A 25,211-nucleotide genomic window follows, 5' to 3' on the forward strand; every position below is an offset into this window, starting at 1 on the left:
TGAATAAATAAGATTTCCATTGATGTATGGTTTGTTAGGATACAACTGTTTGAAAATCTGGAATCTGAGGGTTCAAAAAAAAATCTAAATATTGAGAAAATCGCCTTTAAATTTGTCCAAATTTAGTTCTTAGCAAGGCATATTACTAATCAAAAATTAAGTTTAAATATATTTATGGTAGGAAATTTACAAAATATCTTCATGGAACATGATCATTACTTAATATCCTAATGATTTTTGGCATAAAAGAAAAATCGATAATTTTGATGTGAAAAAAATGTATTTTTGGCTATTGCTACAAATATTTGCTTCAAATCAAAGTTTGTAATGTTTGCAATTTAATCTGGAAGATTCATGGTATAGAACTCTTTACTGAATTTTTTTCTAATGTTTTTCTTTCCAGAAAGAGCCCAGGGCAAAATTGATTAGGGACATCACACAAGCCTTCAAGGCTGCCGTGGCTACAACGAAGGGCGACTCTGAGGAGCTGTGTCGATATACCATCTCAGACAGCGCTGGTAACTAACCGGCTTTTTTCGAACACTTGCATACAAAACCGAATATGTTTAATGTGTTCACTGACAGCCTGTTTCCAATTACAGTCTTCAATTCCCTCATCCTGTTCTGCATAAATGACATGCATGCAGCTCTGAACAAAATGCTGAAGCTGAAAGCTCCAGAGAAAGGCCAGAAAAAGTAAGAGCTCTGTTCCTCTTGCTGTATAGATAGATGTTTGAATCAGTCAGATTTCTTCACATAATATTGTGTTAATCTGTGTTTTCAGATTAATACTTCCATCTTCAAGTCCCAGGTGGCAGAAAAATCAGATTGATATTAAGATGTATATTGCCGGTGTTGTTCAGGTAGATTTTTCCCTACATTTTTTTTTTTCCCATTTATTTTTAGCCAGTACATCCCAGTGTTAACATGATACTTTTTTTTTTCTTTTCAGCTTCTCTCCAGTTTAACCCAGTCCACAGTTGTAGCTGCAGTTCTCCGTCATGCCAACCAGATGGTGCCATACTACCTGTGTTTGCCAAAACAGTGCAGGCACTTTCTCAAAGTAAGCACTGCGAATCAATGACACTAACTTAAAGACAGAAATGGCGCTCAGTGCACTGACATGGATGTTTTTAATCAAACAACAAAAAAAGGTCAGCATCTGTGGTGTTTTTTGTTTGTGACACTAGAGTCTCATCAAACACTGGAGCACAGGAGAGGAGACTGTAAGGGTCCTTGCCTTCCTGGCTCTCAACAAAATCTGCCGAAACAAACAGGAAATCTACCTAAACTCTGTTCTTAAGGTAAGTTAGGTTTTACAACATATCATAAGTTTATTTCCCATTTGTTGAGATTTACACTAAATATTCCTGTCATATATTGTTGTTTTCTCAAATAACATAAACAGCAAGAGAATATGAGTTGACAAAAATAATTGCTCGCATACTAAATTGAGTTGAATATTGCAATTGGTAACATTTTAAAAATGTTTTTAAAGCCTCTTATGCTCACCAAGGCTGCATTTATTTGATCAAAAAAAAAAAAAAATCTGTGTTGGCAAATCATCATTACTCCAGTCTTCAGTGTCACATGATCTTTCAGAAATCGTTCTAATATGCTGATTCGGTTCTCAAAAAACAAAACCGTGTTGAAACAACTGTTTAATATTTTGTAAAAACAGTGATGCTTTTTCAGGATTCTTTGATTAATAGAAAAGAACGAAATAGAAATCTTTTGAATCATTATAAGTGGATTTGCTGTTACTTTTGGTCTATATCATGTATATTTGCTGAATAAAATATGAAGAAATACAAAATATGATGAAATACTAGTGAAGATATTCATTATACACGGTTCATTATTAACAGTGAGTTTTCTGTTTGCAGCAAATGTACATCGCCTACGTAAAGAACTGCAAGTTCACGTCACCAAACACTCTTCCCATGATTAATTTCATGCAGCGGACTCTTGCTGAGATGTACTCACTGGACACACAGGTGTCCTACCAGCATGCCTTTATTTATATCCGTCAGTTAGCCATCCACCTCAGGAACGCCATGAATTTGAAGAAGAAGGTAGTTAGAAGTCTTGACCTGTATTCTTCTGTGTTAAAAAAAATGACTGTTTGAAGTTAAAATGAAAATAAAATTGACCACATTTGTTTTCTTAATCCTGATCTTATTGTGAATGATTCATCTGTGCTTGTTATTCCAAAGAAAATTTTTCACTTTTAAAATTGTTTTGCAAGAATTGTTTGGCATTGTTGCAGCAAAATCTCATTCACACACTTTTCACAATCCAATCAATTCTTGATAAAAAAAAAAAAAAAAGACATATTTTTCTTCTTTTGGATTGGATCACTAAGAAATACGTCCAATATATTTTTTGCAGATGTTAGCTTATCTTGATCCATGTTTTTCTGTTTTGTGCATCCTCAGGAGACATATCAGTCCGTGTATAACTGGCAGTATGTGCACTGTCTGTATCTGTGGTGTCGGGTGTTGAGCACCATTTACCCCAGTGAGGTTTTGGAGCCGTTGATCTACCCACTGTGTCAAGTCATCATCGGCTGCATCAAGTATGATTGAATGTTTTTTTGTTTATTTGTTTGTTGTTGATGTTTTTTGCTTACTGCTTTTTTTGCTCAGCATCTTTAAAGAGATATTTCACCCACTTTGAGTATATTACTCGAGTCAAATGGGCCAGTGTGGTGCTTTTTTGTCATTTTTGGAGAGAAAGTCGTTAATGTAGGGCTGTATGATTAATCAAAATAAAATCGAAATTGCGATATAGTTTGGTGTGATTATCAAATACATGCACTATGTTTCAGAGTAAAGTGCGGCACTGTGTTCTTAAAGTACAATTATTATATTTCTCTCAAGTACTCTAATTTACAGTGAATAATACAATAGGGTTTATTTTTTTTAGTAATTTTTAATTGTTTACTTAGTAGTAGTAATAATAATAGTAATTATTATTTTCTAGTAATTTTAATGGCTTATTTAGTAATAATAATAATAGTAATTATTATTATTATTTTATAGTTTTAAAGTATAGTCACAAAAATTGTGCAGCCCTACAAACAAGCACAGCAAGCTGAAAATGTTTTAAACATTTTAAATCGCTATCACAATTTTTTATCAGAAAAATCACAATTATATTTTTTTGGGGTGAGCTACTCTAAATGACTTTGTGAGTCTTGACAATGTTTTTACCAGCAAGTGGCGCCATTAACCACATTTAAATGTACAATTCTCAGTGTGTCGATTTGAGCTCAGAACTTCAGCTTTGAATATTGCATTACTTTTCTGCCTGCAAAAGTGAAGACCTAACAAAAGATCAATTAGGATATTAAAAAAATTATGCTAAAAAAAATCCACATTATTTGTTCGCTTACAGAACTACTGTTTTCAGTTAATCTCAATCAAGTCATTGATGGCTCCATTATGTGTTTGTGTGTCTATTTGTAGGCTTGTGCCCATCTCTCGGTATTACCCTCTGCGACTGCATTGTGTCAGAGCGATCATCCTGCTGTCTGCCAACACCGAGACATACGTGCCCGCCCTGCCCTTCCTGCTAGAGGTGAGACTGGCATGTCATGCCGTCATCAACTGTTCTGATGTCTCCCTGTGTCTCCCAGGCTGCCTTGAATAAACAGGTTCTTGTGTGGGTGGACGTGGTTTGGGCATGAGTACTGTACCCACAGCATTTGTCATCATGGTCGTCCTGCTTTTTTACTGTTAACTATAAAAAGACTTCTCCATGCTCTGACCTTTCATCACATTTGAAGTACAATTACAAGAATTCTTCCAATGAAGAATCTACCAACTAAAGGGTCAATTTGTGTGTTCAACTAGCATATCTTTTATACTTTAATATATGTTGTTGTTTTTTAAGTAGATTAATTAAGAAATGCAGGGGTTTAGCATGCTGTGCTTGTGCTGCTAGACTGTGAGTGCTGTAAATGCCTGTCTTCAACCTAAGCCAACATCCAAATACACTACTGTTCAAAAGTTAAAATAAGAATTTTTTTTTTCTTAAATTTTAAAAACCTTTATTTAGCAAGGACTTGTTAAATTCATCAAAAGTGACGGTAAAGACATTTATAATGTTACAAAAGGTTTCTGTTTTAAAGCAGGCATAACACACAGTTTTGCCCAATCTCATGTTAATCTGTAACTGTAGAGTAGTATTGCATCTTTCATATCTCCAAATATGAAGTTTTATCAGATTTGTAAAAGACCGGGTGGAGCTTAAAGAGTCACGAGTGGAGCTTAAAGAGTCACGAGCACGTGCAGCTTTTGCGTAGCTGTGACATCGACATAAATAAAACAGAAACAAAAAAACGTTTTTTGAGACTTTTTGAGTCATGTTTAGCATGAAAATCCAACTCTTTAGCAGTGTAAATAACTCTGAATGCATGAAATGGCATTAGACATCCACTCTAAATAAATGCTGTTGTTTTTAATTGTGGAAAAAAATGTGTAACGATTTCCACAAAAATATTGAGCAGCACAACTGTTTTTAATATTGGTAATAAGAATTGTTTCTTGTGCACCCAATCAACATATTAGAATGATTCCTGAAGGGTCATGTGACCCTGAAGAATGGAGTAATGATTCTGAAAATTCAGTGTTGCCATCACAGGAATGAATTACATTTATACATTACAGTGTATATATATATATATATATGTGTGTGTGTGTGTGTGTGTGTGTATATGTATGTGTATATATATATAAACTGCTGTTCAAAAGTTTGGGATCAGTAAGACTTGTAATGTTTTTTAAAGAAGTCTCTTATGCTCATCAAGGCTGTATTTATTTGATAAAAAAACAGTAATCTTGCAAAATGTTATTACAATATAAAATAATGGTTTCTATTTTAACATACTTTAAAATATAATTTATTTCTGTGATGCAAAGCTGAATTTCCATCAGCCATTACTCCAGTAAAAAGTGTCACATGATCCTTAAGAAATCATTCTAATATGCTGATTTATTATTAGAATTATCAATGTTGGAACATAAAAAATCATTCTGATCCCAAACTTTTGAACGGTAGTGTGTATATGTGTGTGTGTGTGTGTATATATATATATATATATATATAATATTGTTTTACTGTATTTTTAATCAAATTAAAACAGCCTTCGTGAGCAAATACTTTTCGTAAAAAAATACTTCTTTCAAAAGCATAAAATAAAACTAACTGACCCCACACTTTTAAACAGTAGTTTAGCTATTTATGAAAACTCACATTTAACCACTTTTCACAATCCAATTAATTCTTAATGGATAAAACCTCAAACTTGTAAATCTCTCAGATTACAGAACTATTGTGGGTTGTTAAAAGGAATCTGAATTCATATGGTTTTTGAACACGAGAACTTGTACAATACAGACGCTCCCTAACATCACATCTGATTGGGGTCTGGTGGAGCCTAATTATACAGATTAGTCGTTCCGAAAACCCACCAACAAGTCACTATTGGAAAATTAAAAAACAAAAAGTAAGACACGACAAGCTACCTAAACGGTCGACAAGCTTTGAATTAAAGACTAAAAGATAAAAGACACCAGAGATCAGAGTATGCGGTCTGCATGAATGCGTATCCTAATGTGTGCGAACGCTGCGCGTCTTCGTTTTTGGGAGAAGTAGAGGTCACAAACTGTCAACATTTTCCACAGTGTGAGGCGGGTGACAAAACGTGTGTGTTTGTGTGTGGCTGGCGTGAGCCCCTGTGGTGACAGCTGTTGTGAGAATAGAAGCGTGGAGGCGACAGCAGCCGAGACCAACGGGAAGGGGGGGGGTGGTCAAGGTCTGTGGTTCTCACTCGGCTCTAAACGTGTTGCGCAGACCACATCCTCTGTCAGTGTGGCGACTGACTCCCACCGACCCCCTTCTTGCTCCCTGTGTTTATTTGTGATGCAGTCCACTTCCTGTTTTCGCGCTCATGTTAAAAATTAGGTGTGCAGCGAAGTAGAGTAGGGCATGTCCCTCTCTTTATTTTTCTCTTTTCCCGCTCTTTCTCCCTCTCTCTTTATCTGTGCTCTATGATTTAAAGCTTCCTGTTGCAGTAGCCCCTGAGCATATCAGGTTGGGACCATGCTCCACCACTTCCTCCTGTGTCCCGCAGGCCGACACCACATCCGTTGTTTGCACAGACCGGCCGTCCATGAGCACATACACACACACACACACACACCTCGCTGGTTCTAGATGACCTCGTCAAGCACTTTCAACTGCTCTCAAATGCGGAAGCACAGAGAGAGTTATGGGAGAAATCATAGCCATGTACCAAAGTACGCAGGCTGACTGCATCTTTCAGTTATTAGTTATGGAGAAAGTAAGTAATGTAGTAGTTATAATATCTAAGTAGTAGTTATATATTTGTAAGTAGTTATGGTGAAAAGCATTCATTTTAAAGGTCTTTGCACACTGAGTCTGAAATTCAATAATAAATAAATACGACCTCACGTGTCAATCACGTTTACACACTGCCTCCGAAACTTTCGTTCGTCATAAAAAAAAATCGGATCAGGTTCGATTCTCTGCTTTTTCACATCCGTAGCAAGCATTTTGGTAGGAAAGGATGACAAATACGAAAAAACGCATACGAAAATTTCGGACTCTGTGTGCATTGCAAAGACCTTTATATGTTGCCTGCAAAAATGTGGATTATGAGAAAAAAATGTATATTAATATCCGCCAAGTTACTTTTACTACACTGCATATTTTTGATCACGTAGTTTTGTACTTACAGCTTTAATAAAGTTATAAAAAAAGATAAAATAAAATTAATAAACTTCAAACAAATGGGAAATCTGATTCATTTTAATCAAGTTAATCAATTTTTACAATAATTCTCAATAATCATTTATTTGATAAAAAATACAGTAAAGATAGCAATATTGTAAGATAGTTACATTTTAAAATAACTGTTTTCCGTTTCAGTATATTTAAAAGTATAATTTATTCCTGTGATGGCAAAGCTGAATTTTCAAGCAGTCTTCAGTTGTCACATGATCTGTCAGAAATTATTCTAATATGCTGATTTGGTGCTCAAGAAACATTTCTTATAATTATCAATGTTGAAAACAGTTGTGCTGCTAAACATTTCTAGAAAGTTCAAGAGAACAGCATTTGTTTGAAATAGAAATGTTTGTAACATTATAAATTGTTTTACTGTCACTTTTGATCAATATAAAGTCCTTGCTGAAAAAAAGGTACTAATGTCTTTACAATTGTAAAAAAAAAATATATATATTAATTTCTATTGAACAGTACTATAAATCCAAGATAATGAGTAAATAGACAAATGAAATAAAAGACAACTGCTTAAATGCATCTGATAAAGGACTGGATAAAGACCGCCCCTCCTCCTGACTGCAAACAGAATGGTAGTGTAAATAAAAAAAAAATCATTTCAGACCTTGCAGGTCTCTTTGTAGCAAACCATTTAAATGTTCATATTAAATACTATGCTGCTGTTTATCACTAGGTTTATCCAATTTGATAACTTGTGCCCTATTTGTTTTAGGGCCATATAAATGCTGCTCATCTGATTTTATTTTATTAAAAATAAAAACACACTTTGGGCCCCCTTTTTTTCTCATACTACTACTTTTTTCAAGATACTCCAGGAACTTGTATCTATTGTTTTGTGCATTCATTTATATAATTTCTCTCATAATATTTCTTTTACTCCTGTAGATCAGTTAATGAAGAAGTAGGTCATCTGTATGTTTCGTGTTATAGTTAGCCTCAATACGATGGAAAAAGGGGTTAACTATTTGAGTGACTTGTTGGATGGGAAGCTACAGTTTAAGAGAAGCTTCCCCAACACTTGTCTGTACACCTGAGTTAGATAGTTTACTTTAAGTTACTATAAGCCCTTGAGTTATTCTCTGGTTTTTGTTTGTCTGAATAATCAGTGGGCTGCTGTAGTCTTGTTTTATTTGTGTTTTTGTGTGCACGCATGTCTGTGATGCGGTGCTCTGATGTATCTGTTTGTTCACTCTGCTCCTCAGATCCTCCAGCGGGAAGACTTCAATAAGAAACCAGGCCGCATGAGTATAAAGCCCATCAATTTTGCAGTGATCCTCAAACTCAGCAAGACCAATCTCCAAGAGAAGGCTTATAAGGTGACACATCCTGTACTACTTTGAGTTTCAGACCTTCATAAATTCTTCATGTTCTTTCAGTTTATGACTATGTATGTATACTAAGCCTGCCAGAATTACCACATGTGGTTAATTGAAAACGATTTAATGCGCTTAATACTTTAAAGGGATAGTACACCCCAAAATGTAAATTTTCTAAAAGCATGTGGACTTTATTCCTTCATTCTTCTGAAGTTGTATGATAGCTTTATGTCAGAAACTGACTAAAATATTACAAAGTTTCTCTAAAAAAATCTTTACTTTCATACTTGCTTTTCTTGGTGCTTTCATGGGAGTTCATGAGAAAAGTGACAATGTATAATTTGCAGAAATGTAAAAATTGAAAAAGCTTTAAAAAATAAAAAGTTTAACACTTTTTAAAAACTTAATCATTTAAATTGATTAACAGCCCTAATTCATACTGAGCATGTTCAGTTTTCAGTTAATATTTAAATATATATATAAATTTTTTTTTTTTTGTCAACTGTTTTGGAGCATGATTGATGATTTTTAATAAGGTATACTACATTTTTAATGTTAAATCTATTATGCTCACATAGGTTGCATGTATTTGATAAAAAAAATCCAGTAAAAATAGTAATATTTTGAAATATTATTACAATTCAAAATAACTACATATATTCTATTCGAATATTTTAAAATATAATTTATTCCTGTGATGGCAAACATGAATTTTCAGCAGCCATTACTCCAGTCTTCAGTGTCACATGATCCTTCAGAAATCATTCTAATATGCTGATTTGCTGCTCAAGAAGCATTATTGTTACATTATTATTACTTATTACTACAGACGTTAAAAACTGTGCTGCTTAATATTTTTGTAGAAAACATTCTCAGGATTCTTTGATGAATATAATGTTCAAACGTTTTTTTTTAACATTAGAAATATTTTTACTGTAACTGTTGATCAATTTAATGAGTCCTCTCTAAAAAAAATTATTTTTAAAAAAAAAAAAAAAAAAAAACTTACTGACCCCGGGCCCAAGCTTTTGACAGGTATGGCAAATCCAAAATAATGAGCAAAGAGTCATATTAAAATGAAACAAAAGACAATCACTTAAATGCATCAGATAAAGTACTGGATAAAGATCGGCCCTCCTCCTGGGCCAGGAGCCTGTCGTGTCTTCATGCTGACTGGCTGTAACTGGATTGAGGTTAGGAGATGAAAGCCCGAACACGCTGCTACACAGGCTAAAGCGCCGCGCGCACGGTCGCTGCCAAGAGGATTGCCACACAAGCTGCAGGGATTATCCTGCTCTCCTGGTTGGCACGGGGAAGCTTTCCAGTATGTTCACCCAGGCCAAGTCACCGCAGCCACAGGCCCCCCGAGACGCCACTCCACCCTTGCTGTCTGGGATCTCTGTCTGACTTACTAAATCTTAAATATTTCCTGACTAGTAAGGGCAGTTACGAGCAGGGTTTTCCCGTTTCCATTGCGGAGGAATGTGTTTGCGAAGGCTGCGGCTGTGAATTTTAGGTAGGGCAGAGGATTTAGGTTCGATCCCTGCACTAAACCGGGTCAGGATTAGTGTGAATGCTTGTATGCCAGGTGTTGAGTAGAGATGTGAATGCTCTGTGGGGGGCTGGGCAGCCATTTCTGTGTAGGGCATAAACTGATTGACTGCTGTTTTTTTCCATGTATGTTACCTCAGGAACAGGTGTCATTTGTAATGGACATTATTGCTACTGGGACTGGCTTTTCTTTTGTATTTTTGTGTTAGATTGACACAAAAGTTTTTGAAATTCATGCTTCCCATCTGTAAACGCCACCAGTATGTCTCCAACTTGAGATACGTTTTTAAGTTATCTCAAGTTGGAGACATACTGTATTTAAGTTAGATTACATCTACACTACCGTACAAATATTGGGGTCATTACGATTTTTTTTTAATAGAAATTAATACTTTTATTAAGAAAGGGTACATTAAATTGATCAAAAGTGACTGTGAAGACATTCAATAAGCAATCTTATAAATAAAAGATTCATATTTGAGATAAATTTTATCAATGTTCAAAATAAACATTTTGAACATTGATAATAATAAAAAAAGATTCTTGAGCACTAAATCAGCATATTAGAATGATTTCTGAAGGATCATGTGACACTGAAGACTGGAGTAATGACTGCTGAAAATGCAGCTTTACCATCACAGAAATAAACTACACTTTAAAATGAATTAAAATGGACATTTTAAATTGTAATAACATTTTAAGGTATTACCATTTTACTATATTTAAATGCTGCCTTGTTGCATTTGTGACTTCTTTTACAATGGTTTTTCAAACGGTATTGTACATTTACTCAAGCAAGTTAACTAGGTTAGTTGAAAATACCACTGCCTGTTGCCCTGTGTTCGTTTTTAACTTAACTAAAACCCAGTGTTCCTGAAAATATAGTGCTAACAGTGCCAAACTCTGAACAAAGATGTTTGTCTAAAAATTAAAGGGATCACTCAAGTTCAAATCGAGCTTTATTGTCATTCTGCTACATGTGTGGACATATAGTGGAACGAAATGTCATGTCTCGCAGGACCACGGTGCTACTGTACATACTAATCAAACATAAATATAAACATACAACATTAGAAGTATAAGAAAAAACATTTATAGACCTATACAAACTATTTGACTATACATATACTACAGGTGCATCTCAATAAATTAGAATGTCGTGGAAAAGTTCATTTATTTCAGTAATTCAACTCAAATTGTGAAACTTGTGTATTAAATAAATTCAATGCACACAGACTGAAGTAGTTTAAGTCTTTGGTTCTTTTAATTGTGATGATTTTGGCTCACATTTAACAAAAACCCACCAACTCACTATCTCAACAAATTAGAATACTCCATAAGACCAATAAAAAAAAACATTTTTAATGAATTGTTGGCCTTCTGGAAAGTATGTTAATTTACTGTACATGTACTCAATTCACAATTAAAAGAACCAAAGACTTAAACTACTTCAGTCTGTGTGCATTGAATTTATTTAATACACGAGTTTCACAATTTGAGTTGAATTACTGAAATAAATGAACTTTTCCACGAGATTCTAATTTATTGAGATGCACCTGTATATAAATAGTTGGTTATACATACACATAATCTGAGACTGTGCAAGAACTTTACATAAATACTGTACATGAAATTGTGCAAAAAATATATTTTAGGGGAAGCAGCGCAGAGTGCAAGATGATTTGAGCTGAGAAATCAAAATTCCCTTTGATATGAGGTCATTGCACTATAAAAACGTGCTTGTTAGCCTAAAAACAGCTTATATTGAATCCAATCTGCCAAAATGACAGGTTGTGGAATGTACCACTCTATGACGTAATAGTGTGGCTAAACACCGCCTCCGCAGAAGAAGATTGACATCACTGTCTGTTTAGCCCCGCCCACTGATTCGCACATGCAGTGTGAATAACGAGAGAGGCGAACGAGCAGGTCTATGCAGAAACCAAACGATAAAGATGCTCCGAAGACACAAGACACTGTGCAGTGCCAAGTTGTGGAAAAACACAGTCTTTGCTTTGCCTTCCTTCTGATCCCAAAATGAGGAAATAGTGGATGAACTTTATTTTTAATGAAGTTTCAGAAAGCGTCAGTAAGAACTCTGTTCTTGGTTTACTTCATTTTATCGTGAATTTGTTTACAAACAAAGCACAGTTGCACACAGGCTTTTCAGAAAAATTTAAACTAAAAGACAATGCTGTACCAACTATATTGGCAGTAATGTCACAACACACAAAAGTGAGTAATTGTTTTTATTGTGTGTGGTCACTATTGCTGTATTTATGCAGTTTCAACCTAAATCACCGCAGCGTCCATCTGTGTAGGAAGTAGGCTGTCAAACATACACAACTGTTAGCCAATCATAGCAGTGGGCGTTTACTTCCGAGTCTACAATCCACCCCGCCTATTCAAACAGAGCATTCTGTTGAGGGGGTCAAAAACATGGTCCCAAATCTTGATAACATTGTAAGTGGACCTCAGAGAACAGTACAAAATAATTAAAAAAGGCTGTTGATGTTCACCCCTTTAGATCCAAATCCAACAATTATAAATGAGCATAAATGGATGTTGTTGAAAGCCTGAAACAAATTCTACACAAGTTATGTGAACGCAGACAGTCCTAGCTACCCAAGTCTAATGTCAGACCGCATTTCACGACGCAGGTACGTGTTACATTGCAAGCAAGACAGGCTATAGGGGACGTTAGCTTAAACTGTTTTCTTTTTCTCAAAGGTAACTGTGCTACCTTTGGGGCAGGTTCACACAGAATGCGGTTCTGCATTTCAAAACATGAGGTGCAGGGCCATATTTTTTTTTTTTAAGTTAGATATATTGTAACTTAAGCGCAGTGTTTTTAGAATGCTGTGTCATGCGCAGGGCCATCCTTTGGGCCCCGCGCTTTGAGGGGATCCCCCACCCCCACCCCGGGGTGGTCATGAACAGATCAAGGGGGCCCCGCTCCCTACCTCGCACCAGGCCCCGCGTCAGCTAAGGACGGCCCTGGTCATGTGAAGCACTGCAGAAGGCGTGAGCGCAGTGGTTAAAGACATCAGTACAAAACGCAAATCTGTGTGGTTCTAACGGTTTAAAGACAACCTTGCTAAGCAAGTTCACTAAATTCAATATATTGATAGCAATTTCCCTGAAATCTGCATTAACACATCCTGTTCTATGGTGTATAAATTTGAAGGTAACTCATCATCCCCTGTTCACATAGTATGTTTCTGGGCCGTGAATGCATCCTATGTGTTGATTTGTGAGTGTTTGTGTTTTCACTGTTTCAGGATGGTCTAGTGGAGCAGTTGTATGACCTCATTCTGGAGTACTTCCACACACAGGCCTGCTCCGTTGGCTTCCCTGAGCTGGCTTTGCCCACCATCGTTCAGGTACTGTTCTCACTCTTTCCGGAATAAGCTTATTCACTTTCCTTCCTAACATTTACTACATCGCCAACAGGTCATAATAAGTGAAAGTTATGGAGCGTGCTCAGCAGTTGTATTTAATGGCTCCTTTTAGTCCTCACACCTCAACCTACACATCCTGACACTTACCCTAGCTACACAGCACACACATACACCACAATGTTCACACTAACACAGCACACAAACACACAGGCTGTAGGAAAAAAGCCAGCTTCTTTCACCATCACTTCTTTCAGCCCTCTCTCTCACACACACACACTCTGGCCACATCCTCTGTTCTGGCCAAAACCGAGCTTTCCTCACTGCTGTTTAAAAATCCGGTTTTGAATATTTATTCTTTTGGCCCAGTCAGGTTTATTTATAATATCTACTCCCGTTTCTTCTGTACTTTTCATTGGCGGAATAAAAAAAAAAAAAAGGAAATTGAATCTGTGTACAGACTACAGAGAGTTTCTAGAGATATATTAATGTTTCTCTTTGAGGATAGTTAAAAATTCTTCCTGCATGTGGCTCTGTGTTCACATAATTTTTGTGATGTTTCATTTGTTTGCTCTTTCTCCTACTGTCTCTCATGCATGCTCTCTCATGTTGGTCTCCTCAGCTGAAAGCCTTCTTGAAGGAATGCAAAGTGGCCAATTACTGCAAGCAGATGCGCCAGCTGCTGGAAAAGATACAGGAGAACTGCAGCTACATCACAGGGCGAAGGCAGAAAGCTGCTTTTGGCGTGGCTGATGTCACAGCTGTGGTGAGTACATGGAATTGTGTAGCTTTTTTTTTTTTACCAGGAACGGGCCAAACTGTTGTTCAAGTCAATATGAAATCAAAATGTATCTTGTATCTGTGTGGCTTGTATCAAAAAGGTGTTTTATATTAACCATTAATATAAAAGTTCAACAAAAAACAGATGCAATCAAGTCCCACCTAATTTTTTAATGTTTTTTCATTTGAAAATTCTTGTAGATGAGTATACCGCCTTTCCTACCTCAATTTTATAATTCATGATGTTATATATCAATTAAATATTATTGTATTTATAAATGTTATAAAATGTGTTATATTTAATCAAACCAGTACAATTAATTCATACTTTCCATTCAAATAATTAAAATATTGTTATATATTATTATTTACATTTATTTCTGCATTTGTAATTTTTGTACATTCATGAAATCTCTGTGCAGCAGGGTTATTTTAATATCATATAACTCTTTTTTTTTTTTTCATTATAGTTTTCATTAATTTGTTTTAATTTTTTTCTGTTTTCATTTTAATTTTAGTTAAAATTGTAATTGTTTTTGTCACTTTTATCAGATTTTGCTTTAATCTATATTTTCATTAGTCTATGTTTTCGATATGCTTTCAATGTTATGTCAGTTTTAGTTATTTTAGTGCATCAAGATAAAATAAATGAACATGATAAATGTTGTAAATGAAAATGAGAATTTGATGTTTAAAATTTTATTTCAGTTAAAGTTTATTTTAAGTAATAAAATTAGTTTTATGGTTTGAGATTTAGTTAACTATAATAACATTGCTGTGCAGCATTAAACAGTCTTCTGTACACCTTTGCACACATTGTACACCTTTATGTATTTTTGTTTAACTGCAGTACTGCAAGTGTTGCCATCTATAAATCAGGAGTTAAAAACATACACGCAGGTCACGGTAGCTCTTACATTGTATGTCTTATCTGTAGCTCTTGTCTGAGTACAGCTGATGTGTTAACTTCTTTAGCACTCATTGAATGAGTTCTAACATTTTTATCAGTTTGTTTTGATTCGTTCCGTCAACCCAAGGATGTTTTTTTTTGTTTTTTTCTTCTCCACTCTATTACACAGTGACCATAACAGCACTTCTAGTCAGACACTTGTGAGCTTTGGGACCAGACATGGCAGTCAGATGTTTATTTTAGCTGTAAAAGCAGACTGTTATCTTTGCAGTTCCTCCTCTTTCCACCCACCTCAAACACCACCCTGCCTTCCGTCCCCTCGCAGGTGACTGCTGGTCACCCACAGTCTTCGTCTGTGTTTGTGTGTTCAGAGCCCTGTGTGTTTACGTGTGAACACATCTGAGTGTGTGTTGCTGTGGTCAGTTGAAAACAGCATGTGGCGGTTGGCCTGGAGCCTAGTTGACCACACCACCTGTGGGTCAGGAAGTGCAGTCACAGGTCCTCAAATAGATACACACGGCCATCGTGGCACGGAATGCTATTACGACCGTAGCCTGACGCAGGGTCGGTGGCGGATGTGAGAGCAGATGAAAGTAATGGAGCGGAAAGCTTTCTAATGCTGTTTCTCTCAGCGAGAGACTCAGAGGAGGATGAGCAGACGTTAAGTGCTTCGTCTGCGAGCGTCTGCTAACATCAATCCAGTAGCAGACTTTGTGCTCGCTGAACAGGATTATTGTAATTACAGAAAATTTCACTGTTTTCATTAGTTTTGTTTTCAGTTTAGTTTACTTTTAATTAGTGTTGGTGTAAATGTTTTAATATATATATTTTTTAATTTATTTTAAATTTATTTAGTGTCAGGATTGTTTTATCCATGTTTGTGACCCTGGACCACAAAACCATAAGTCATAAGGGTCAATTTTTTTTTTTATTGAGATTTATTCGTCATCTGAAAGCTGAATAAATAAGTTATCCATTTATGTATGGTTTGTTAGTATAGGACAATATTTGGCCGAGATACAACTCTTTAAAAAACTGGAAATCTGAGGGTGCAAAAAAATCTAAATATTGAGAAAATTGCCATAAAGTTGTCCAAATGAAGTCCATAGCCATGCATATTACTAATCAAAAATGTTAAAGTTTTGATATATTTACGGTAGGAAATTTACAAAATATCTTCATGGAGCATGATCTTAATATCTTACTTGATATCCTAATGATTTTTGGCATAAAAGAAAAATCGATAATTTTGACTCATACAATGTATTGTTGGATATTACTACAAATATACCCGTGCTACTTATGAGTTGTTTGTGGTCCAGGGTCACATTTAGTTAATTCAAAATGTATATTGAATTTTATATATGAATAATTATATAAATATGTAATTAATATATATATATATATATAGACCCATTTCAAAATTCTTGAATTAAGATTTCTAAACGTTGTATACAGAAAGTGAACTGTGTTGGTTGTTTTCTATATCAATCAGATGGCCTCCTTTCTGTTTGATTGTGCATCTTTTTTTGGCAAAATAGCTTAAAATATATATTAGTTTAATTAAAACTATATCAATAATTTTCTTTATAATTCTGCTTAGTTGTTGACCATATTGTAGTGCACATTAATAATTCATTTTCTTTCTTTTTTTTTTTATGCAAATGTTTGTCTTCATAGCACTTTCAGTTAACCGTAATAACCCTGGTGCTGACTGCGCTGATAATGATTAAATTGGTGGGAAGAAAAAAATGAGGGGGCGGCAGGGGTGAAGGTTGTGAGAGAAGGTGAGAAGTTGCTTCCTCTCTGAGGCGAGATCTTGGCTCCATTCATCTCCATCTCCGCTCTCATTTGTCACCCCTGCCGATGCACAGCCCGTTCATCTCTCCTCCCCGCCCCTCGCTGTCTCTGGACCGACTCGTGCTTCTGATAAATATTTAAGGCCGTTTAAGACTGAAATGAAGGAGGGGTGGAAGGGTCTGTGTCTCTCCTCTGTGTAATGTTGAGCTGTAGGGAGAGATGCAGCAGGGCAGAGCATGCAGACAGCATGGCACCACGCTGGGGTGCATCTGTCACTGGGCTCCGGCCAGCGGGAAAGATGTCCTTTAGTAACGAGGGTGGCATGGCAAACTTCTCACCCGGCACTGCCGCCAGCACAGCTGCATAAAGCCGCATGCCCCACGGATCAGTCCAACAAACACATATCTGTCTCTATGGGTTGTACCAGTGCCTCCATCAGCTCTAATACTAACCCTAACACTTCACACAGAGGTTAAATAAATATATTCCTAACTACCTAGTGTTGTTTTTTTAATTAATATTTTGAATTAACTTTTATTTTTAGGTTTTAAATTTTCATTTTTTGTCTTCATTTTTTGTATTTTTTTAAATGTACATATTTCTAAATAGTTATAATATATTTTATTTCTATTTTAATTCATTTTGACATTTCAATTTGACACCAAAGCTCAATGTGCATGTATACCAACCATTGCAATGGCTTAAACATTGCGTTGTAATTTCTTGCGGTTCATTTTAGCCTCAGCACCATAGTGCTGAGTGATCGCATCAGGATTTCCTTCCAGAATGTGCACAGCAGTAGTTGAACAGATGCTTCAAAGGATGAAGCCCCCAGTTTGCCAGGGAGCTCATCCTCACTGGTCATGTACACATCTGGTAGCTTTGTTTGGGTCTGTTGCATCAAGGAAGGAGCATATTGCGCACTTTTCTAGCTTTGATCGTTTTCACTATCCTACAAACCACTGCAAATTGTTATAAATAAGTTTAGCAAACTGTAGACTGAAGTTGAGTTTTATTACGGTCTATTGAATTTGGAGGTCAACTAATCTCATTTTACCTGATCAATATCATCCACAAAGACCTTTAAGGAAAGGCTGGCAGGGATTCACTCTCTTACACCCTCCCCTGCCCCTTTATCCTTCTGTTAGCCACTTATTTTTGCTGTTTCAGAGAAAAGGTGTGCACCAGGGGTCGCTTCTTGGTCTGCTACGATTGGCCTGATACTTCATTGATACACTTTAGAGTAGGGCTGTAGCTATCGATTCATTTAGTAATCGAGTATTCTACAGATTATTCCATCGATTAATCGAGTAATCTGATAAGAAGTATTTTTTTCTTTATTAAAGAGCAATACTAAATATGCTAATAAGATAACAAGATAGATCTCTTAAAATCAAAATAATAGTAATAAAAATTATAATAATACCTAAACATTGCATTTATGTCGTGGAACTTAACTTTCAAGTTTCAGCCTAACTAAAGCTCTAGCATGAAATAAGCCTTTACTGTCTTCTTGGAAGGCTTTGTGGCTTTTGTGAGAGGTAAAAATCAGTGGACAGGAAGGTAACTTGGAACAAGAACAAGAGACCATACACAATTTTTAAACACATTTTTCTGCAACATGAAATTAGAGTTATTTGGAGAATAAACACTCTTAATTGTCTCTCTACGTACTGGTGTGTGTGTGTGCGTGTAACTTATTTTTGATATCCTTCATATTCTGTGTGCGGGTCAAAACGAAAAGATACTTTAAATGTGAAATCAAAACCGTCAGCAGGTGGCAGCAAGTCACTGTTAAGAAGTGAGTCATTGCGAACCGAATCATTTAAACGGTTGATTCATTCAGGCACGAATCGCCGTCATGTTGCACAGAGACTCAAAACAGCGCTGTGGCTGTGTTTGGATTTTTTGATTCACAATAACAGAGCAGGCCTGTGTGTACACATGAAGTCGAACAATTGTACTTTTTGAGTAACTTTATGACTTTATTTTGTTGAGAATTTGTACTGAGATCTCTTTTGTTTAGCTCTCCTATGGGTGAACATGCAGTTAGCATTCGTTGTGTGTTTATTTTGGTGTGTTTACAGGCGGCCTGGGAGAAGCAGGTAGCAGAGGAAGGCACTCCACTCACTAAATATTACAGCCAGTGGAAGAAACTTCGTGAAAAGGAGATTCAGCTGGAGATCTCTGGAAAAGAAAGGGTAAAAATGCCAAAACCACATCCACAATTACCATTAGACCCAAATAATACAAACCACACCTTTCAGATGAAGTTGGATTTAGACAGGTCCTTCTTTTTTTTCCCATTGAAAGTGTCATTACAATGCAATGGTTTGATCTTCAGAAAGAATCTCATTATTTGGATTATATATATATATATATATATCTCGAGATGGCTGTTTATCCAAATGTAGGGATGTAACGATTCACTCAACTCACGATTCGATTCGCGGTTTTGATTTCGCGATTCGATTCTATTCACGATTTTTTATTATTTATTTATTTTTACAAAATGAGATTTAAGACAAATTATTAATTACATGTGTCCTTTTATTATTGCTTGGACAAAATGCTGCACATTTCTTTGTGAAATTGAAATATAACACTATAATAATATACTAATATAGCACTTGCATATTATTGCTCTTTTGTTGGTTTTGATTGCTTCTATTGTCCTCATTTGTAAGTATTTGTTTAGCATCTTAACCGATTTGAATCGTCACATATTTGAATCGATTTTCAACCGGCTCGCGGTTCATCGTTACATCCCTATCCAAATGCTATTTTAATGCCAGTCTTATATTAAATGCATAGATGTGATCATCTTTGTAGTGCTGGTTATGTGAAAGCACCTACTGTGTGTGTTCGTGTATGTGTGTGGAGCTGGAGCGTGTCCATAGGGAGATAATGGAGATGACACCAGGCGGAGTGTTGGCGTCTAGGAAGCGGCAGATTGGCGGAGGAGGCGGCAGGGCTAGTGCTACAGGAAGAGTATTATAGCGCTCAGGGCTGCGTCCCAGGCTTTGATCCACCGAGTCCCCACGCTCAGATCTGATTACCACTGCCTCCCTCCTGCCTCTACTGCCTCCATCAACACACACACACACACACGTCCCATTATGTTTTTAGGAGAGAATAATGTAACTTTATTATTTTTTGTGGCTTTTTGTTTTCTAAATTATTTTTGTATTATATTATATTATTAATTTGAATCCTTTGTAGTATTAAGATATATAGATGAAAGAGGTTGAATACCCAGTCTCATCAGTGACTCATTTTTTGACATCTGATGTTAATGAGATGGAAGGAAACTCAAAGAATAGCTCATTGTACATCAACTAGAAAGAAAAAAACACTTCCACTTCCATTCAACCAGATTTAGTCTACAACTAAATCTGAAATGAAAACAGAAGCATTTCACCAGCATTATATTCTCATTAATGTTATGTCTGAAGTGTTTTGTTCATGTTTTTGCCAATTTTGATTAATGACTGTATTTAAAGATCTTTTTTTCTTTCCCATCGCGTTTTAATTTAGATGGAGGACTTGAATCTCCCTGAGATCAAACGCAAGAAGGCTGAAGAAAAGAAAGCAGACAAGAAGGAGTTCAAGGGGCTTTTTGAGTCGGATAGTGACGACGATGATGACGATGACCTGTTCAAATCCAAAGGTAAGGCTTCATGTTAATATATTACCCAGTTCTTGTATTGCAACTAATGCACATACTATACAAATACATGTTTAATGTGCAATGGGAAAGATTCCTAGAGTTTTGTTTTCCTGTAATGCCTTTCTTTGTCACTGGGAGGCTGTAGTCCATTGCACTGCGCTGTCAGAAGATTCTCATCTCAGAGATGAGTTCTGAAACAGAAAATTTTAACCCAACAGATCTATTGAAGTACACCTTTATTTTACCTCTATTTTGTTGTAATGCTTAAAGGAATAGTTCACCCAAAAATGAAATTTGTTGGAAATTTTCTGTCATGCCGACCAAGATGTAAATGAGTTTGTTTCTTCATCGGAATAGATTTGGTCAAATTTAGCATTACATCACTTGCTCACCAATGGATCCTCTGCAGTGAAGGGGTGCCGTTAGAATGAGACTCCAAACAGCTGGTAAAAACATTACAATAATGCACAAGTAATTTCCACAACACCAGTCTATCAATCAACTCATTGTGAAGTGAAAAGCTTTGTGTTTGTAAGAAACAAATCTGCCATTAAGACATTTTAAAGGGGTCCTATTATGCTTTTTCACTTTTCAACTTTAGTTAGTCTGTAATGTTGCTGTTTGAACATAAAAAAGATCTGCAAAGTTACAAAGCTCAAAGTTCACTTCAAAAGGAGATATTTTATTTAACAGAAATCACTTTTCAAAAACTACAACGAACGACACGTTTGGACTACAACGCATATTTTTTGAGCAATATTTACACTGAAGCTCGTAGGCGGCTATGGTAAGGGGCATGACTCGAACAACCTAGTATGAGAGCCTGTTCTAGTACACCCCCAAAACAAAATCAAGACTTTGTAAAAAAGCATAATAGGACCCCTTTAACTTTAACCTGTCACCTATGGACACGAGTCCATGATAATGCTTCCTCCAGTGAAAAAGTCCATCCCCTGTTGTCCTCTCACATCAAAATTCACCGAAATAATTGTTTAGAACCGTTTTGAACTGTTTTGGCTTGTAAGTGGTGCTTGATCCATGCATTTTCCTCTCCTGATTCAGACAAGCAGACTTTTTCAATTGAAAAAACTATATTATGGATAGAGGACTCGTATTTTAGACGAAAGCAACATTTTGAAGTAAAAAAAACATCTTAATTTGTTTATTGATTTATTACAAACATGCAGCTTGTGAATTACTTGCATTACTTGTGGATTATGGTGACATATTTTTATCAGCTGTTTTAACTTGTTCTGACGGCACCCATTCACTGCAAAGGATCCACTGATGGGCAAGTGATGTAATGCTAAACTTTTCCAAATCTGTTCTAATGAAAAAGCTCATTTGCATTTTTGTATGCCTTAGGGTGAGTAAATTAGGCACATTTTATGGGAAAAATTTTAAGGGACTTTATTTAACTGATTGTAAAATTGGTCTCTATATGACAGGATTAGAGGGGTGGAGCAAGGTTAAACATTTTGTTGAAAGATTAATAAGATAAATATTCATTATATATTCCAATAATATGTGCAAATAATTTTGGGTTTCATGTTAGCTTTGAAAAAAATTGAACTTTAATTAAACAATCTTTACAGTTGATATTGAATATTTAGAAGCATTTCCATGGAAGCAGGAAACTGTATTACATTTTTTAAAAACAAAGAACAATTATATAACAATTAATTTCAGATGTGTGAGCCCAATATCGCTCGCTCGTGTTCTCTCTCTCTCTCTCTCTCTGTGAATAGATCTCAGTGGAGGGCAGGTCAGCTGTCAGACGTGCACTTGCCTCTCCTCTTTAACTCTATATCTGGAGTTGTGTGCTGGGTCATGTGTCGGACACATGCCACACTCTCCCACTCCTCCCGCCCATGAGCCGACAGCCGCAAAAAAAAAAGTCCCATGGAGGTGGGAGGCGAGAGGAAGGTTTTTTTTTTTTTACATCTGGTGCTCATTGTGTGGAGTCCCTACAAATCTCTCTCATTCTGTCTGTCTCTCGCTCTCTCTTACTCTGTTCTCTCTTACAGGAAGCTTTTTTTTTTTTTTGCATGCTTGGATCCCAGTGGGGGTTTGTAATTCAAAACATTCTCTAGGAAAGATGTTAGTGGCCGCTCCTTCACCACATGGCTTAACTGGCCCCATACCTCCAGCGCTTAGACCCGAGGAATACAGTCACATGACCTCTAATATATTCATTTGTGGTCTCAGTTACATATTGTCAAACAGAAAGCCCTTTTTTGTTGTTGATTTGTTGTTCTGTTTTACTCCTTTATCAAACCAACAAATATATTTCCCTTTTCTAAACTTTTGATTAAGAGATTTTTACTTCTGCAGTTGGTTTTATGGCGGTCACATGGCAGAGATTTTAGTGTAAGTGGCTGGTGTGACCCTAGGAGTTGTCGCTGTAGTGAGAAAGAGGGTAGGAAAGGATGAGGGTGGAAGTGGAAGGAAGAGACTGTTATTTATAAAGTCATTGTGCATTCACATGACATAACAATATTTACATATCCGTACCCTGAACTGGCTATTACAGGATCTGACTGTGACTGGTTGTGCTGGAGTTTGTTTGGAGTTTGAGGATATATATATATATATATATATATAATAGTAGTAATATACCCTTTTAGTAATATTATTATATATTGCGGGAGGTTTTTTAATAAATAAAAAAATTAATTAAAATATATTAAAAAAATTTTTTTTTATTTCACAAATTAAAAAATCTAAGAAATTCTAATTCTAATAATTTTTTTTTTAAAGAAATTACTTCTTTTGTTCAGTAAGGGCACACATTGATCAAAAGTACAGTAAATAAAAAATGTTACAAAAAATATTTCATGTAAATGCTGTTCTTTTAAAATGTTTATTCATCAATCAGTACTGAAAAAATTGTATCATGGTTTTCAGAAAATATTGATCAGCACAACTGTTTTCAACATAGATTATAATAAGAAATATTTCTTGTGCACCAAATCAGCATATTAGAATGATTTCTGAAGGAACATGTGACACTAAAGACTGGAAAAAGACAGCTTTGCCATCACATTAATACAACTTAAATATATTACAATTATTTTAATAATTATTCAAATTAAAGATTTATTTAGGATATCTTAAAAACAAAGCGTTATTCATTCATATTTAACTAAATCAATTTTTACTGTATCTTTGATCAAATAAATATCGCCTTTGTGAGCATAACAGACTTCTTTCAACATTTAAAAATCTTACTGACCCCGATCATTGATTCTGTTCACTTTTAAAATTAATAGTTTATCCACCACAGTTGGAAAGGCAGAAACAGATTGCAAAAGGTTCTCTTTTTTTTTTTTGATTCAATCTTAATCTCAAGTTTCCATCATTTGAATTATTGACAAGTTGATATTCTCATTGGAGTAAACTCAGGTTGGCCCAGTATTGTCCAATTAATGTGCTGTATTCGTTTGTCACTATTTTGAGGTAGTCTGATTACTTTTCCCAACTTCTAGTTTGTTTGTCTCTGAAGTTTTGGTGTGTTTCACTACCTGCTGGGTTGGTCTGCTTTAGGCCCGTTAATATTCTTGAGTCGTGTTTGTTATTTTGTTGTCGCTACTGTGTGCCAGATCGTTTAATGCCTTCCACGTTCTCAAAGACTTGGCTGGAGCTTTCTCCATCTTAAAGTGGAGATTTTGTAAACACCCTCATCTTCAGTGTTTCTGTGTCATGGCTGTTTTCAGAGCTCAGAGCAACATGTAGATTGTGTCTTTTGATTTTTTTTTTTTTCCCGTCTTACATTTTCACAGTATTGATCAGCCCACAGGCAGTCATTAAAGTCTTTGCCTCGTGCTCCTGGTGGACTTTCTGTACTCTCTCTGAACTCTCCGGTCAGCCGGTCGCCGGTTATATTAAGATGCATGAGGCTCGTCTCAGCAGCAAGGTGTGCGCCTGGTGTTAAGCTCGGCTCCCCCTCTGGCCGGCTCCAGTGTGTGCTGGGTAATTAGGGTGGAGGGTGCCTGGCTGGGGAGGTGTCTGTGCTGCCATTCACCTCCCAGGCAGCATCTAATCAAATCCTACTTCAAAGCTCAGGGATTTCAACCCCATCCTCTTCAGAGAGCACGAGACACTCCCACACACACCTCTGGATTAGCGAGGCTAAATTGCCGTCAGAAGCTAGCCTCTACTTTTGTCATGTAAATAGTAACCTATGCGTGAGCAGCATGGGTAGGTCAGCTGAGGTGTAGTCTAGTCTCTAGACGAACGCTTCCACTAGAATCAAGCAAACTCTTTCTGTTGAGTGTGTTTACTGGGAGTTTGTGTATAGATTGTCTTAAAAGTTAAATGTTACGTTATAACTATGAGTATTCACTTACTCATGAAAAGTAAATATAACAAGTCAAAAGACATTTTAGAGGCAGACCAAGTCTTTATATTTTAAATAGAGGCACCATTTTTTAAACTGAAACACCAAAATTAAAGATTTAATTCAGCAAAACCCAAACTGAAAATAACAGTTTAATAGTTTAATATTATATAATAGTTCACAATAAAAAAAATCAACACTCAGATAAAAACTGAGTTGAATGCAAACATTTAAATAGCAAATAAGGCAGTTTTTAATGTTCTTAACTTTTTAATGATGTAATAATGTTTCTGCTTAAATTTGCTGTTGAAATATAAACATTTAAACAGTGTTTGTAATAACATGACAGATTTATTTAAACATACATTAAATAATAAAGACCTCTCTAACAGGTAAAGTATAAATATAATGAATATGTAATATAGTACATCTATTTAGCAGAATGCTCCTCGAGAGTTTTTTCTCTCTCGAACTATCAAGCTTTATGGACTTGAAACGGCTTTCCTGAGGTAAATGTAACATTGTGACATTTATTTACAAGCTGTTTTATTGACAACTTTCCATGGTTGAAATACTGGTTGAGTGATTACATCACCCATGATACATTTCAGTACGT

General features: G+C 35.8%; 1 protein-coding gene across 1 annotated transcript in view; it reads left to right on the forward strand.

Moving 5' to 3' along the window:
• Window positions 1–25,211, forward strand: part of LOC107737559 (nucleolar complex protein 2 homolog) — a 31,940-nt gene that overhangs the window by 5,339 nt on the left and 1,390 nt on the right. The window contains exons 5-17 of the mRNA XM_016549074.1: window positions 404–518; window positions 603–696; window positions 785–863; window positions 953–1,063; window positions 1,191–1,304; window positions 1,887–2,075; window positions 2,439–2,578; window positions 3,471–3,582; window positions 8,034–8,147; window positions 12,980–13,081; window positions 13,719–13,862; window positions 18,674–18,787; window positions 20,124–20,256. Coding sequence (XP_016404560.1) covers window positions 404–518; window positions 603–696; window positions 785–863; window positions 953–1,063; window positions 1,191–1,304; window positions 1,887–2,075; window positions 2,439–2,578; window positions 3,471–3,582; window positions 8,034–8,147; window positions 12,980–13,081; window positions 13,719–13,862; window positions 18,674–18,787; window positions 20,124–20,256 — 1,561 coding nt within the window. The remainder of the gene's footprint in view (window positions 1–403; window positions 519–602; window positions 697–784; window positions 864–952; window positions 1,064–1,190; window positions 1,305–1,886; window positions 2,076–2,438; window positions 2,579–3,470; window positions 3,583–8,033; window positions 8,148–12,979; window positions 13,082–13,718; window positions 13,863–18,673; window positions 18,788–20,123; window positions 20,257–25,211) is intronic.

Source organism: Sinocyclocheilus rhinocerous, unplaced genomic scaffold (assembly GCF_001515625.1).
Source record: "Sinocyclocheilus rhinocerous isolate Xijiao unplaced genomic scaffold, SAMN03320098_v1.1 scaffold72, whole genome shotgun sequence".
NCBI classification, from domain to species: domain Eukaryota; kingdom Metazoa; phylum Chordata; class Actinopteri; order Cypriniformes; family Cyprinidae; genus Sinocyclocheilus; species Sinocyclocheilus rhinocerous.